The 14,524-nt window shown below is 41.8% G+C and overlaps 2 protein-coding genes across 4 annotated transcripts; one reads left to right on the top strand and one right to left on the bottom strand.

Moving 5' to 3' along the window:
* Positions 1–281: 281 nt before the first annotated feature.
* Positions 282–12,488, bottom strand: zcchc4 (zinc finger, CCHC domain containing 4). Of its 2 annotated transcripts, none has more exons than XM_079295666.1 (13): positions 12,301–12,488; positions 11,833–11,951; positions 11,667–11,749; positions 11,181–11,453; positions 10,043–10,123; positions 4,657–4,729; positions 4,424–4,586; positions 3,113–3,213; positions 1,998–2,119; positions 1,007–1,082; positions 876–927; positions 624–768; positions 282–509 (listed from the first exon to the last, which is right to left on the bottom strand). In XM_079295666.1, the coding sequence occupies exons 1-13, from the start codon at positions 12,386–12,388 to the stop codon at positions 386–388; spliced, it is 1,500 nt and encodes a 499-aa protein (XP_079151792.1). In that variant the 5' UTR covers positions 12,389–12,488; the 3' UTR covers positions 282–385. The 2 variants fall into 2 exon arrangements, with proteins under 2 accessions (XP_079151792.1, XP_079151793.1); XM_079295667.1 differs by having other exon boundaries at positions 4,436–4,586.
* On the top strand, positions 4,972–10,061 carry LOC306796628 (uncharacterized protein). 2 transcript variants are annotated; one of them, XM_079295668.1, is made up of 7 exons: positions 4,972–5,005; positions 6,508–6,717; positions 8,297–8,392; positions 8,545–8,781; positions 8,870–8,889; positions 8,966–9,096; positions 9,326–10,061. In XM_079295668.1, the coding sequence occupies exons 2-7, from the start codon at positions 6,517–6,519 to the stop codon at positions 9,922–9,924; spliced, it is 1,284 nt and encodes a 427-aa protein (XP_079151794.1). In that variant the 5' UTR covers positions 4,972–5,005; positions 6,508–6,516; the 3' UTR covers positions 9,925–10,061. The 2 variants fall into 2 exon arrangements, with proteins under 2 accessions (XP_079151794.1, XP_079151795.1); XM_079295669.1 differs by lacking the exon at positions 4,972–5,005 and adding an exon at positions 6,231–6,242.
* Positions 12,489–14,524: the final 2,036 nt, after the last annotated feature.

Below are 14,524 nucleotides of genomic sequence, written 5' to 3'. Positions count from 1 at the left end.
TGTCTGCTGGATTTGTAACTAAACTATAAGGTTAATATGTCAGATGTCAGCTTGTTCTGCTGGCCCCAAAATCAATGAATGCAGATTTAATTCGTTTTACTTTTGTTGAAATACGTATACTAGAAAAAAACAAGTAAATGGTTAATATTTAGAGAAAAAATGAGTTGTGTTATTGTTGTAAAATTGAAAAAGGCTGCTATATACAGAAAACAAATACCAACTTTGGGTGTGTATGCATTTCAATGAAAAAAAACAAAGGCAAATGCTCCTTTTATGTTGCTTTTTAATCTACGACACTTGCTAACACTGTTAAGAACAGTATTTGAGTTTATATAAAATGACTCGCTTGTGATTGCACAGCTGAGAGACTGCATGAATGCTGAGGTCACTTAGACAGAGCAGCGAGCTTCTTTGCTCTGCGAGCTGCTCCAGACTTCCTCTTAGCTTTAGGCTTCAACAGCGGCCGATGGGAAACACGTTTGCCTCCACTCTTGGCATTGGACCGATGGCTGGAGGGGCGAAACACAGACAGACACACCGACGTAGAAGAACAAGTTAAGACGTGTAAATATTGAATGTTATTGGCACATTGCCAGAGTCCAAAGAGTGGGCCCAACACTCACCTGATCCTGTGTGTGTCTTTGAGAGGACACGCTTTGCGTTTGTGCTCCAGGCTGCCACAGTTGAAGCAGCCCTCCTGCCCTTCACCTTGTCCACATGGGTGGTCTGGGAGAGCACAGCGGCCACAGCGCTGGCAGTGTCTCCAGGCTTAGAGGGAGGACAACACGCACATTAATCGGAGACAACAGATAAAGTGGTGCGACGTCTTTTGCTAGTCTTGACAAGTAGTATCCAATGTGTAGACATTTACGTACATGGTTTCACACATTTCTCACACATAGAGCAGTGCTTCCATTCTCGGCCATCCTGGAGACAGAGAGAAGCACAAGTTGTAACTTATGTCTTCATTAGAGACAGCAGAATGTATGCAGTTGTGGTTTTATACCTTGGATGGACAGACGTTGCATTTAGCACAGTGCTTGTTAAGGGACAACACAAATCTCTGACACACGGAGCAAAATCTAAAAGGAGGAAGAGAAGAGAACAAACATGGTTCTTACAGCGAGCTACATCTGAAATGTGCCCCTGATGGAGGATTGACATTTGGCATCGAAAGCTTCGTCAGATTGTTCATTTGCTCTTTGATAGTGAGTCATAACTTCCTTTAAAGTTGTTGTATTTTGATTGTGTTATAACAATCTTAAACAGCTGTTGGGCTGGTTTGGTTTAATAAACAAAAGAGTGTGCACTGTCTCTACCAAAAAAAAACAAGAAATACATTTCTAAAAGTATGGAAACGCTATCATTACCACCAGCGTGTGGCTGGTGAGGATACCTTTGAATATTGTTTGATAATATCATTTTTTTGGTTTCGCAATTGAAAGTAATGGTATTGTACAGACAGTCTTGAAAAATGTCCAACGGTACTCAGGGTCAAATAGCTCCACGTTTTAATATTAGAAGGATAAAGTATATGCTCGCTTATATCTATTTCTGATGTTTTTACAACTAAAGTTAACGCCACACAGTTGTATGCCTCCGCCAACCAGTCTGTCCAAAATGTCATCCCTTTATCATTTTATCCAATTAGATATTTGTCTGAAATTGTCATTAGTTCCTAGTTATGGCCAAAAATGGGTTTTGTGAGGTCACAGTGACCTTTGACAACCTAATTCTAATCAGTTCATCCGTGAGTCAGAAACATAAAGCCTCTGTCCACGGAGAATAATAAAACACCTAACATTACCAACAATGTAGAATACCGATCTGTTAAACTCAGGAATTATAGCACCAGGGATGAGCATAGTGAGACAGTCTAGACAGTGCTCTCTGGTAACACTGTTTCTATGTTACCTTCTGGACTGAAATGCAGCGTCATTAATCGTCCGACACGTTCATCTACACTGAATTATGGGAGATCATCAGTGTGTTGATACCTGTAGCCCTCGTCTTTGGGCAGGACAACGTCTCTGGGTGAAATGTTAGTGAAGAGTCTGACAGGAGACTGCTTCCTGCCCGTCTTCCCGTGTTTGTACATAGGATGGTTGTCATAGTCCACCTGGAAACAAACCAAATACTGACTAATCGTTTATAGTCCACAAAAAGAAGCATAGTTACTTTACAGTCTAATTACATTTCTACCTATCAATTCAAAAGGAGATCCCTCTAAAGAGGACAGTTAAATATTGATCGAGGATCACAGACAATCCACGAGACTATTCCATTTCATAATCGCCCAAAATATCACTGCATTCTACAAAAGGCAGCAAAGTCTATATGAATTTATCAAGAAAGGAAATTGCATGTTTTTCCGCAGACGTTTCTCATTAGGTTCATCACTGCCACGGTGTTGACACAGTGAAACACAAGGCTCTCCTGCTGTAGCAACAGTGAACCTGATAGCATGACGGGCTTCTTCTTGGGTTCGACTGATAATCGCCAGTTGTTCCCTGGAAGAAGTCTGGCCATCTTGAACTTGACAGTAGGGATGGCACAATGCCAGAAATGTTGTAGTCGATACTAATTCTTGGGAAATACTCAGGTTTTATACCCAAATAGATCCAGGGTAAAAAACTAAATATACGCTTCAAGCTAGCTGTAGGAAATTAAACAAGTCATAATGCCCTCTCTAATATCTACTTCATGTGGCTGTGAAAACATCTGGATATATTCAAGTTCATAATGATGACATTTGAACACATCATGATCATTTTATGAATTTACCTTCATCTGATACTGTTTTTTTTCTTTATGACCTTATAGTGTAACTCAATACAACACCTGTTAACATTAGCTGTTAGCTCCTGACTGGCTGCTAACAGCTAACGTCATGAGCTTTCCTCATGATTTCAACACAGATTTGGAGTTCAGTTATCAGGGAAAAGAGTGCACGTCCCCCGGACACGTTGATAGTGAGTTTGTGCGTCAGGTATTCTTGAATGAAAAAAGGTCCCTCACAGGTGCATGTTTCCTGATAGTAAAGCTCCAAAGCTAAGTATGTCTGTATCAATCAACACTAGTGATGCACTGGCATCACTAGTGTTGGCATCACCTGGTAGTCCAGCATGGTGCATGAGGGAAGACACTCCAGGATGCGAGGCTCAAAGAAATATGGGAAGATCCACATCATGGGAATGTCAGTGTTACTGCAGTCTGCACACAACAACACCTGGAGGTTAGCTTCAAACACTGCATGCTAGCATTCATTTAAAACAGACAATAAGTACCAGAATCATTCAAATATTTGATTGCAGCATGAATCTAAATTGTTATGGACAGTGGATTAAAGAACTTTGCAGTTTTCCTTGTCTCTACAGAGCTTTTTAGCCTCTTCCAGCGCATTGTTTTGGTTGACTGTTGGTTCAGTGATAAGCACACTGTCCTCTACCTGCTCAGCCTGAAACAGCACACACAGCGTTAGAGACTAGCGAGTGAACATTGTGGAGCTTTTAGTAGCGAAAGAGACAGATGACTGTCTCAGGAGTTGGTGGAGACCAAACCAGCGCTAAAAGGAGAGTGAATTTTGGCACAACTCCAAACGAATGCTAAGGGTTGTTCCCTTCTGCTAGAATGTACAAATAACAAACTGTTTGCAAACTAATTATTGCAATATCATCTTTATACAATGATGACGTGTCAATTCTGGGTTTACAGCTTGTTCTACTGTCATCTGCTGGCCAGAAAGAAATGGACTGCTTTAAATATAAGTGACCCAAAAAAGTGTTTCCATGCTTTTCAGCTGTTGAATTTGGTATATAGTATTCACACTTCAATGTCCTCTATGTTTCACTGTTTTAAGCTGCCTTACTGCAAAAAGAATGTCCTCTAGTGCAGTGATTCTTAACCATTTCAGTTTTGCACCTGTTATCAATTGTAGTTACAGCCCTATACTGTCCTTTACCTGTACAGATACAGCCACCGGCAGTTATTTATACTGAAACATACTTTTTTATTTTATGCGGACTCCAAAGGCCCACTGCTCTGTTTCTGTATGACCTGCAGGTGTTCTGACACTTTTGATGCATATAGTCAGAGTGGTTCAGAAGCTACAGCCATTTTAATTTGGGTATGTCATTTTAGGCGGTTTTGCTCCAAAATAGGGGTGGAGTTGAACAGGTAACAATATAGTTATTGAATACAAATCAAAACAAGAGTGAGATCAATTCGTTAAACTAATAGTGTTAATATTTGAATGGGCCCCGGGACACTTTGTACTTGAAAAGTTGGGCCCCGAGTTCAAAAAGGTTCAGAACCCCTGCTCTAGTGGAGCCACAAAGATCAGTGCTAAATATACCATGGAGCTGAACGGTCATAGAGAAATATATGGAGATTAAAAAAAAAAATTAAAAAAAAGACACTTTACCGTGACACTCACCAGAACTCTGCAGCTTCCTCCATGTGTGTGAGATCAGAGAGAAGCTGCTGGCCAGAGGCTTCACCAGGCCACCGAACGGAGGGTCGGCCACCATCACCACCTTCTGGCCGTCACACTCAGTGAGGAAGGCCTGCAGTACTGCACCGGAGGCCTGGCAAGACAAGAGGCTGTTACACTGAACTGGAAGGCAAACGTATGAAACACAGGAGTTTAACTCTTACCTCTCCATCAAAGAAGTGATGGTTGAACATGTTGTAGTGACAGAATTCATCCTGGCTGTAGAACTGAGTGTATCTGAAACATTATGAAAAAAATCATATGATGTATTATTCAGCATTGAACTTTCAACATTCAGACAACTTTCACGAGTTCTGTTTCCTTCGTAACAGGAGGCTGAAAAAAACAGAGCATGTTGGAACTTATCTGCTGTACGTGCAAACACAGTGGATCCTGAATATGTATCCAGGTAACGGAGAGGTGACTGCAGGCTGAAGCTTGTTACACAGAACACACCCTCTGCACATTCTTCACAGAAACACACAGCAGAGACGCAGCGCAAACACACCGCAGGTAAGAAACACGAACACATTTAAGAATACAAAGGGACTCTTTCTGAATATTCATCATGAATATGTTGATGTAAAAAGCCTCCTGTGGACAGGTGTTGTAAATTAGCATTTCGCTTCAAACACTTAACACAGTGCATCTGGGCTTTGTGCATAAATGTATGTTACAATTCTAATGCTACTGTGATGTCCATATCAAATAAAATAAACATAACATAACAGCATGCAGATGTCTAAAAGTTCCCAGTCACCAGAGAACTGTCGACTGTAACAAACATGGTATTTTGCAGCTGTATATGCATAACATGACAAAATTGAATGCTCAACATAGAGGAAGTTGTGAGCTGTGACTTTGTGTTTCATTGGTTTTGTTTTGGTTAATCTGCAGAGAAAAATAAACATCGAACAAAAAGTTGAGAAATTAGTGTTGGTAGATTATTTCTCTGTTGTAACAATGCTTCTTTTTTAATTTTATACCGTTGGAAAGCCTGTTTATTTACCTTTTTAAACGGTGCCCCATTTGTCAGGAACATGCATTTCTGGGCTGAGCAGCAGAGCTGAGTATGTGGGTTGCGCCCATGAAAAATTTGCCAAATCTTCTCTGCCAATGCCAACAGCTTATTCTGCTGTTGCTGTTGCCTCTTGTTTGGTGGATTGGATGATTGAAGTCTATCAGTAACAAGGAAGAAACAAGACATATTGGCAATTTTAAGAACCATACACAGCCACAACGGCCTGGCACCTCCTCCTCATGCTGGTCAGCAGCCTGCTCACACACTGCTGTGGGATGGCATGCCACTCCTCAAGCAGGATTTGTCGCAAGTCAGCCAACGTGGTTGTGTTGGTCACTCTGGCACGAGCAGCACGCGAGATTCTGCAACCAGTGGCAATCCCATTTCTCCACTGTCTGGGACCGAACTCCATCCTCCAAGATGACAACGCTCGCCCCCACAGAGCGCTTTATCAGAGACTACCTCCAGAATTTGGGAGTAGAGGATGGAATGGCCTGCCAACAGTCCTGACCTCAACCCAAGTGAACACTTCTGGGATCAGCTGTTCGTGCCAGAGTGACCAACACAACCACGTTGGCTGACTTGCGACAAATCCTGCTTGAGGAGTGGCATGCCATCCCAAGAACAGAGAAGATTTGGAAAATTTTTCATGGGCACAACCCACATACTCAGCTCTGCTGCTCAGCCCAGAAATGCATGTTCCTGACAAATGGGGCACCGTTTAAAAAGGTAAATAAACAGGCTTTCCAACGGTATAAAATGTATTGCCAAGAAGCATTGTTACAGAGAAATAATCTCTCAAACACTAATTTCCGAACTTTTTGTTCGATGTTTAGATCATATCCTAAACAAGGTTATGGAAGAAAGCTTGGCATGGACTCAAAAACCTGAAGAACTGGTTTACTCTGAAAACATAAGCAGGAAATGCTTTGGAGAGTGCAAACGGGGAATATCTGCTGGTAGAGGTTTAATATGAGTTTGTTGTTTTGTTCAGTCCACAGAAATGGCAGAACAAGAGGCTTCATCTGTTGGTAATGGTCAGTCAGCACACAGTGGTCTCGCTCCGCCCTCTGCAGGCAGCCACAGTGTACTGCAGGACAGACTGAGCTTCACCCCACTGGACTCCAACACTGACACCGTTCAGCCTTTCCCCCGTTCTCCAAAACTACAGAGGAAGATAGCCAGTGCTGGACAGCCCTCTCAGGTGGGTGCGGACGCACGCACGCACACACACACGTGAAATTAACTCAAATCAAAGCCACGTCACTTCTATTTTAAGTGCTGAAACTACGGTGGCCCAGAGAGCTCAATGAACTGCAGCCTAACAAACTAAGCACAGACCTACAAATGGACAAAACGGAAGCAACAACAGGTTGGTTGCATGAAGAGGAGACACTGAGAAACAGATACAGAACTGACTTACAAGTAAACAGGAGGTTTGTGGAGAACAATACAAACAGTAGGTGTAGATGTAGGTGGTTGAAGCAAAGACGTAAAGCAGTGGTTCTCAACTGGTCTGGCTGCGGGACCCACCATCACCCCTTAATGAGAAGCCGCGACCCGAATTTTATATATATATATATATTAGGGGTGTAACGGTTCACAAAATTCACGGTTCGGTACGATACAGTGGAGCCACGGTTCGGTACAGTAGAAAACTATAAATGCCAGAGAAATGTACTTGATTTTAAAATATATTTATTCATTACAACTAACATCATGAAGTTATTCTTTGACTTTGAACAATGATGGAACTATACCTGAGTGACCCATCTTCTGGGGTGTCTTCTTAGCAACACATAAGCATCAAAAACAAAAGCTGCTCCTTAATGTTATGTAGTATTGTTACTTACATCTTGCAAAAGAGATTTTTAATCTCAATGGGACTACCTGGTTAAATAAAGGTTTAAAAAAAAAAATAAAATAAAATAAAATTGATTCAAACGTATTGGGCTCGTCATGCGTACCGAACCGTGAGCCTCGTACCGAACGGTCGGTGTATGTATGTGTATGTGTATGTGTATGTGTATGTGTGTATATATATATATATATATATATATATATATATATATATATATATATATATATATATATATATATATATATATATATATATATATATATATATATATATATGTGTGTGTGTGTGTGTGTGTATATGTGTGTATGTGTATATATATATATATATATATATATATATACACACATACACATACACATACACATACACACACATATACATATATATATACATATATATATACACATATACATATACATATACATATATATATATACATATATATACACACACACACACATAGTCAAGAAGTCTAAAATAAATTTTCACCAGGCCTGACAAGTGTGGAAAATTTGGTGAGTTTTCGAGTGTGGCAAGTCCCCCAAATATGCGGCCGATGTACTATGTGTATTTGAATTTCAATGGGGCCTTCGCTGGCCCGACGTTGACTGTTGCTCGGGCCCTAATTAGCAGAACAATAGGTCCTCCGCGCTGACTACGTCAGAGCTCGGGCCCTAATAAATGTCTCCTGCTTCCTATCACAGTAGACTGAATATCTTTGGGTTTCCGACAAGACGCTTGAACGCGAGGTTGAGGGAATTGTGACTTTTTCGCCGTTTTATGACATTTATAAAACAAAAAATCCTTGTTTTCAGAACTAATTCATTTTGTCAAGGGACAGTGTAGTTTCTAGTCCACATTGTTCATGAGGTTAAAGCTGAAAATAATGTACACTCATGTCAGCACTGATGTAACTCTGCAGGAGCAGCTGTCCAGACGGATGGAGGAGCTGCAGGCAGAGCGGTCCAGGACTGAGGCTCACATCCAGTCCCTGAAGAAACGCAAGGCAGATCTCTCTGTAAGTACGGACCAGAGGCTCTCAATACTTAAAGTGCACACCATACACACAGTTATCAGACCACCAACAAGGAGTGTAAATAAATAGATGACGTGTATTAATCTGGTGTGTGTTCAACATGTGGCCTTCATGCTCTGTGTTCCTCCCTGAAGACGAGCACAGAGGTGATGAAGCAGCAGGTTCGAGAGGACTTCGAGAACATGCGGTGTGTCCTGAAGCAGGATGAGCAGGCCGTCCAGGAGTATCTGGAGCTAGACCTGAGGCAGACCAGGACCAGACTGGACCAGGTTCTCAAGAACTGGAAACACCACCAAGACCAGGTCTCCAAGAGCATTGGCAGCCTCCAGAGAGCACTGAGCACCGGCCCGGCGGCAGAGGAAAAAAGGAAGGTCCGCGCACTGACACCGTTTAAAAATACAGTCACTCAAGTATTTTCCTGCTGTTTTAATCTGTATTTTGTTTTTGTCTCATTTCAAGGGTCAGTCTGACAATCTGAGGTAAAACACTGCACCATTAGACAGAGCTGCTGCAGACCTCTCTGTCCCATTATAATCTCTGTGATCTCTCTCGCAGTCCTAAGAAGCCAGATGCCTCTGAGAAGGAAATCAGACTGAATGAAGAGAGATTTGAAAGGCTCCTAAAAACATTATCCTCCATCTCCAAACAGCTTAAAGCTCAGCTGCAGAGGAAGGCTCTCCTGTTAGGTACTGAGGCCATCAACTCTCCACGAGCTAACTCATTCATGGCAGCAGGAGTGTGGTTCATTAGAGTCAGGTTTGACAATAAGTTACAAAAATGCCATGTCAGCTAGTAAATCTTGTAAATCCAATACTGCTAAGAAACATTGGCTGCAGGAACAGGTCAAGTCACACTGATGCATGGCCAAAGGTCAAATGTCATCAACATACCGAAGGATTCTCTGTATATTTTCAGATTCATCCCCCATGGTGATTGACAGGCAGACTTGCCAAAGCCAAATCACGGTGACCTCAGAGGGGCGGGGCATGTCCTTCTCCGGCTCTGTCCGCTCAGCTCCGGAGCATCCCCTCCAGTTTGACAAGGTGTGCTGCGCTCTGGGCTCGTCTCCCGTCACAGCCGGTCAGCGTTACTGGGAGGTGGACGTCCACTGCTGCTCCGCCTGGGCCGTGGGCGCCGCCTACGGCAGCCTGGAGAGGAAGGGCCGGGACAAGGGCACCAAGCTGGGCCGTAACAGGAACTCCTGGTGCGTGGAGCTTCGCAACGGCCATTTGACTGCCTGGCACAACGACCGGCACATAGCGTGCCAGGGCGCCGGGCAGACGGCGCTGGGAAAGGTGGGAGTGTGGGTTAGTTACGATAAGGGCCAGCTGGTGTTCTACGACGCGGACACCATGGCTGTCCTGCAGAGGTTCTCGGCGGCTGTGTCGCCGGTGTTCGACCGGGCTCATCACCAGTTCACTGAGCCTCTGTACCCTGCCATGCGCTTCCTGAGACCACCGGAGAACCAGATGTGGCCCAATCACCTGGAACTCAGTCACATCAGCACTCCATGATACTGCGGTCAAACTCCACATACAGTGATGGGGATTCTATCCCTCCATATAAATATAGCGTCACATCAGAGCAGCATTACAGTAGAAAATAATATGATAACAAATGAGACAAACCAACCTGAAGTCAATGTCCAGCAGCAGACTCTTCATTGGCTCATGTTTCTGCTCCAGGTTTCTCAACTTGATCAGCTCCTGAAGTCTGGCCCGAACAACAACAATCATTTTGGAGTAAAACTTAGATAAAACACTGATTTCTATCCGTGTTTTAAATCTTAGTCATTTCACCATTTTGTTTCTTATGGCAGTCACTTAAACTTCTGTGTATTTTCTCTAAAATGTCATTGCTGCTCAGGCTGTACCGAACAGGCTGAAGCCTGAAAGCTTCATTCATAATGTCGAGGATAATATTCTAAAGCAACATTTGAGGGCTGCACTGCTTTTATTTTTTTGCATGTCTATTCATTCTGTTTACACCCGGTATTTCTGCACAGTTGCAGATAAACATCAGGCTACACTAATATTATTGGTACTATACTATTTGTAGAATAAGATTCCAGTGGTGGCTTGGTAGTAGTGATGTATATCATGGGTTCAGATTTGTGCTAATGTAATGCAGAAAGTTGGGTGTTTGTGTGTTAGGTGGTCTTGATTTGCTCTTATAACGCGTTGGGGGTGTGCTGGTATTAAACATGTCTGACCCAAGCATCACCTCACGCAGTAGCGTGGGATTGTTTTCAAAAATTCAGTTTTTATATCATGAAATATTCTGCTTATATCCACATCTGTTGGCATTCAGCCTTTCAAAAACAAAGAGTTCACAGGTTTGCTCTCCTGCTCGCCAGTCTTTGAGCAATGCATATCATAATTGACTGTACTGTGATGAAACACAATGCTGGTGTTAATATTGACATGAATTCATAAATAATATAAAATTGTAATGGTTGAAAATGGCTCAAACTGCCATATACTGTTTAATATGAGTCCTAATCTTCAAGGCCAATTCACATAGACACATAGGCCAAGACATAGAGTTGACCATTTGGGACTAATCTACGTCATGAAATAAAATAATGAACGCCGTCTCATCAGACCCCCCACTTCGCCTCTTTCCACAACGTCTAACATTTTTATTTTTAATGTTCAAATCGTGTCTTTCATCTCTCAGCCCCTTGCCTACTTTTTCAAAATGATGCAGTGGGTGGATTTAGGCTAAACGTGGTGGTATCTGCAAACGTAAAGCTCAATGTCTCCCTCACCTGGGTGTGCCCACACACAGCACCTTCTTGTATCCCAGACCAGCCAGGGTGTCCAGCAGAAAGTGGGAGCTGCGGTCGGTGAACAGGTACTGGGCGTTGCTCTTCTTGTTGTCCAGTGGACGCAGCAGCACGCTGGGCCTCCTCAGCTGATCCGTGGAGACGGCCGTGGTTCTGTGAGAGGAGTGGGCCCCGTGCTCTCCTGGCAGGAGCAACATCTGGCAATCCTGACAGAACTTCTTCTCATCCAGTGGGAGGGAGGAAAACTTTCTAAACCTGAGGGACAAATTACAGACCTTTGAGAAAATAAGATCACTTCATGTTCGGGAGTTCAATTTGACATTACAACCATTTGAATCCTGTTAAAATTCAGCCTACAGTGAATTCAATCGTATAATGTTATGAACAGAGACAATAATACAAACGCATGTAAATCTGTGGGCCGAGCGGTTAAAGATACATAGTCCACGTTGTCAGTTGGCTTCTTACCTGCTACAGTTCTCCTGCTGGGTGAACACAGGTCTCTTTGACTGGTTCTCTGCTTCTCTGGCCAAAAGCCTGACCTCAGACACCTTCAGAGCAAATGAATCAGAATGAAACCATTGGTTCGCTCAGGTATCTTGTGTTAGAAGTGACAGAATTCCAGTGAGCCTACCTTTTCTTCCTCCCACTGGAAGAAGTTGCAGTATTTTCTGTCTCGACAGGCGGAGCAGGCATAAAACCTCCTGCCGTTCTCCCCTCCTTTGCCAACTTTCTCAAAAAGCAAAGTTGGACCTGGCAAAACACACATGACATGACTGTTACTGTGTTAACAGTGAGGCTCGATGCTTCGTCAAAGGTGAGCCACACTGTGGATGGCTGATTTAAGCTGGTACCCTGAAGCTTACACACACAGATGGGGCGTGATTAGCTCCAACACGGCTGAATATTAGGTCTGTCACACACTGTGGCTTGGAATATAAAGTGGCATTGTACTGCAATGGGAGCTGTTTTGTGTGCGACACAATTTAAAAAGACTCATACATATAATGTCCTTGTGTTCAAAGTGTGCACATACAAAACAAACATGGAGGATATACTAAAGCTAAGTACTGTTCGTATTTACACCATGAGTGAGACTTACCATGCGGACAACATGGAGCTGGTTTACCGTCCTCCGCGGGAATCACTTCTATTCCAAAACTGTCGTCGTTAGCTTCGCTAACCTCCATGTCGCTAGAAGGTTAATGTTACTAGTTCACGCTTCACTTTTTAACACACGCGCTCAGCCTGACATATGGAAGCCATGCCGTTTGTAGAAGTCGCGCAGATTTGACGTCATGAACACGTTGTCGCAGTACAAATCACAAATAAATAAACGAAAACAAAACATCGCCTTCTTTTGTAAGTAAAGTATAACTACATTGTAATGTAGATTTGTCTTTCATTGCAGATTTCAACAGGAAACAAATATATATATATTTATTTTCTGTTGATAGAATGTGGGTGAAGTTTATCCATTAAAAATAGAGAAATTGAGAAACATTGAGAAATCTGCAATGAAAGACAAAGAAAATGATACATGTATATGAATTAATTAATTTCTTCGAGATAGAAATAGAGAGAGAGACCACGTTGTTTGGCAAGACCATATCATCATATAAGAAATCAATAGATAAAATGATACTTAGCAAACTCTATCCCCATATGGAAAGGATAAGCTCGTAGGCTCAGTGATACGTTTCTTTTCGAAATATGGTTTATTTGTTTTTTATCCATTTGCTTATTTTAAACGTGTCCTTTATTCTGTAAATATGTTTTACAGCTACAGTTAAATTCTAGTTAATTTTGTCATACTTATATATTGTAGATAATTCAATTTAAAATGATATTTGTGTAGATAGCGATGCAGCCTTTAGCTGCTGAATTGTGTCTTTATTTTTGTTGATAAATTCCAATAAAAAAGGAAAACACAAACTTGGCTGGAATGCATCTTTTTCCTGAGTTCAGATGTCAACTCTCAAACTAAATATCACTATATTAAAAGAAAATGATCCAATTGGTAAACAGCTTCAAACCAAATGAAATAATAGTGTAGTTCTGTTCTTTTCTGTTCCTTTATTCCATTTACGATCCCCGGATCTGTCATCTTCCTCCAGTTCCTCCTCCTCAGTTGTTCCCAAGCCCTTGTAAAAACCACTGACCCACTTAATTATGCTTCAACACACAAAGAGGACACAGAAACAAAATGAGCAGTGTGATGTTCAACATCTTCTGTGCTTGGAGATTAAAAGCATTTAAACAAACGAACGCACTGACTAGATCTAGCCATTGCATCCTAACAGATTTTCTAACGTATTTTAAAGATTAAAATGCCGTTATGTCACTGCCAGTCCCTTTCACATTGCAGTTTGTTTACATGGAACAGACTTGTAGTCCAAAACCAGCCGTGCGCTGCTCCTTAGAATGGACATTTTCTTTCCTAATACTACAATTCCCGTGTTGGCCGCGGCACCAGCGCAAGTGGCGCTGTCAGCCCGGGGATGCTCTGTGGAGCAGCCTGCTGGATGCTGAAGCAAAGCAACATACAACCTGAAGTGTTGGATTAATTCTTTCAATGTAAAAGCATCAAGATCGCAATAAAGTAGGGGAATGGAACAATTGACATGCGAGGATATTAGGTGTAACCTACTGACCAAAATTACAACAAAGCACAGGTCTACTTGCCTTATTGAAGGTTTCTCAATCATTTCAAATGTCTTGATGATTTATATTCAAGGCTGGATTACCAACAAGTTACCAAAAAGAGGCAACTGACCCAAAAGCTTTCACTGCATGTCATTTCGTTTTGGTAACTTGATTACGTGCTTATTTGTTTGAGAATTTAGAGTTTAAGTACAATGTAAACAAAGTCAGGTTTTGCCTTATTACTTATGAAGACCAATATAGTTGGCCTTACTCAGTATCTGTGGAGCTTGAGATCGAAGGCTTATCACAAGCTCTTCCTCAGCAGATGGAGCGGCTCAGTTGTCTTAAAAATGTAGATCAAATATCCATTCTCTCTTAAAGCTTAATGTAATGTGATCATCTATCAGTTTACAATGGAATATTTAATTTCAATCATTAATCCCTTTATTACTTTAGTTATTGTTGTGCTTGCATATATAGTCTTAAACATAACAGTTTAGTCAAATTAGCAACAATGATTGAAATATGCGTATTATGGTTTAGATGTTTTAAGCCTATATAAAAAGGTGTAAATTTGGTTGACATTTAATTTCATATTCTATTTGATGAAATATGACCAATGATGGGAATTTAAAAAAAATGCACACTCTTTATTTTTAGGCCTACTTACCACAGTCCTA

This window comes from Melanostigma gelatinosum, assembly GCF_949748355.1.
Source record: "Melanostigma gelatinosum genome assembly, chromosome: 23".
Lineage (NCBI taxonomy): Eukaryota > Metazoa > Chordata > Actinopteri > Perciformes > Zoarcidae > Melanostigma > Melanostigma gelatinosum.
Note: the sequence above shows the minus strand (reverse complement) of the source record. Positions and strands in the feature narration are given on the sequence as shown.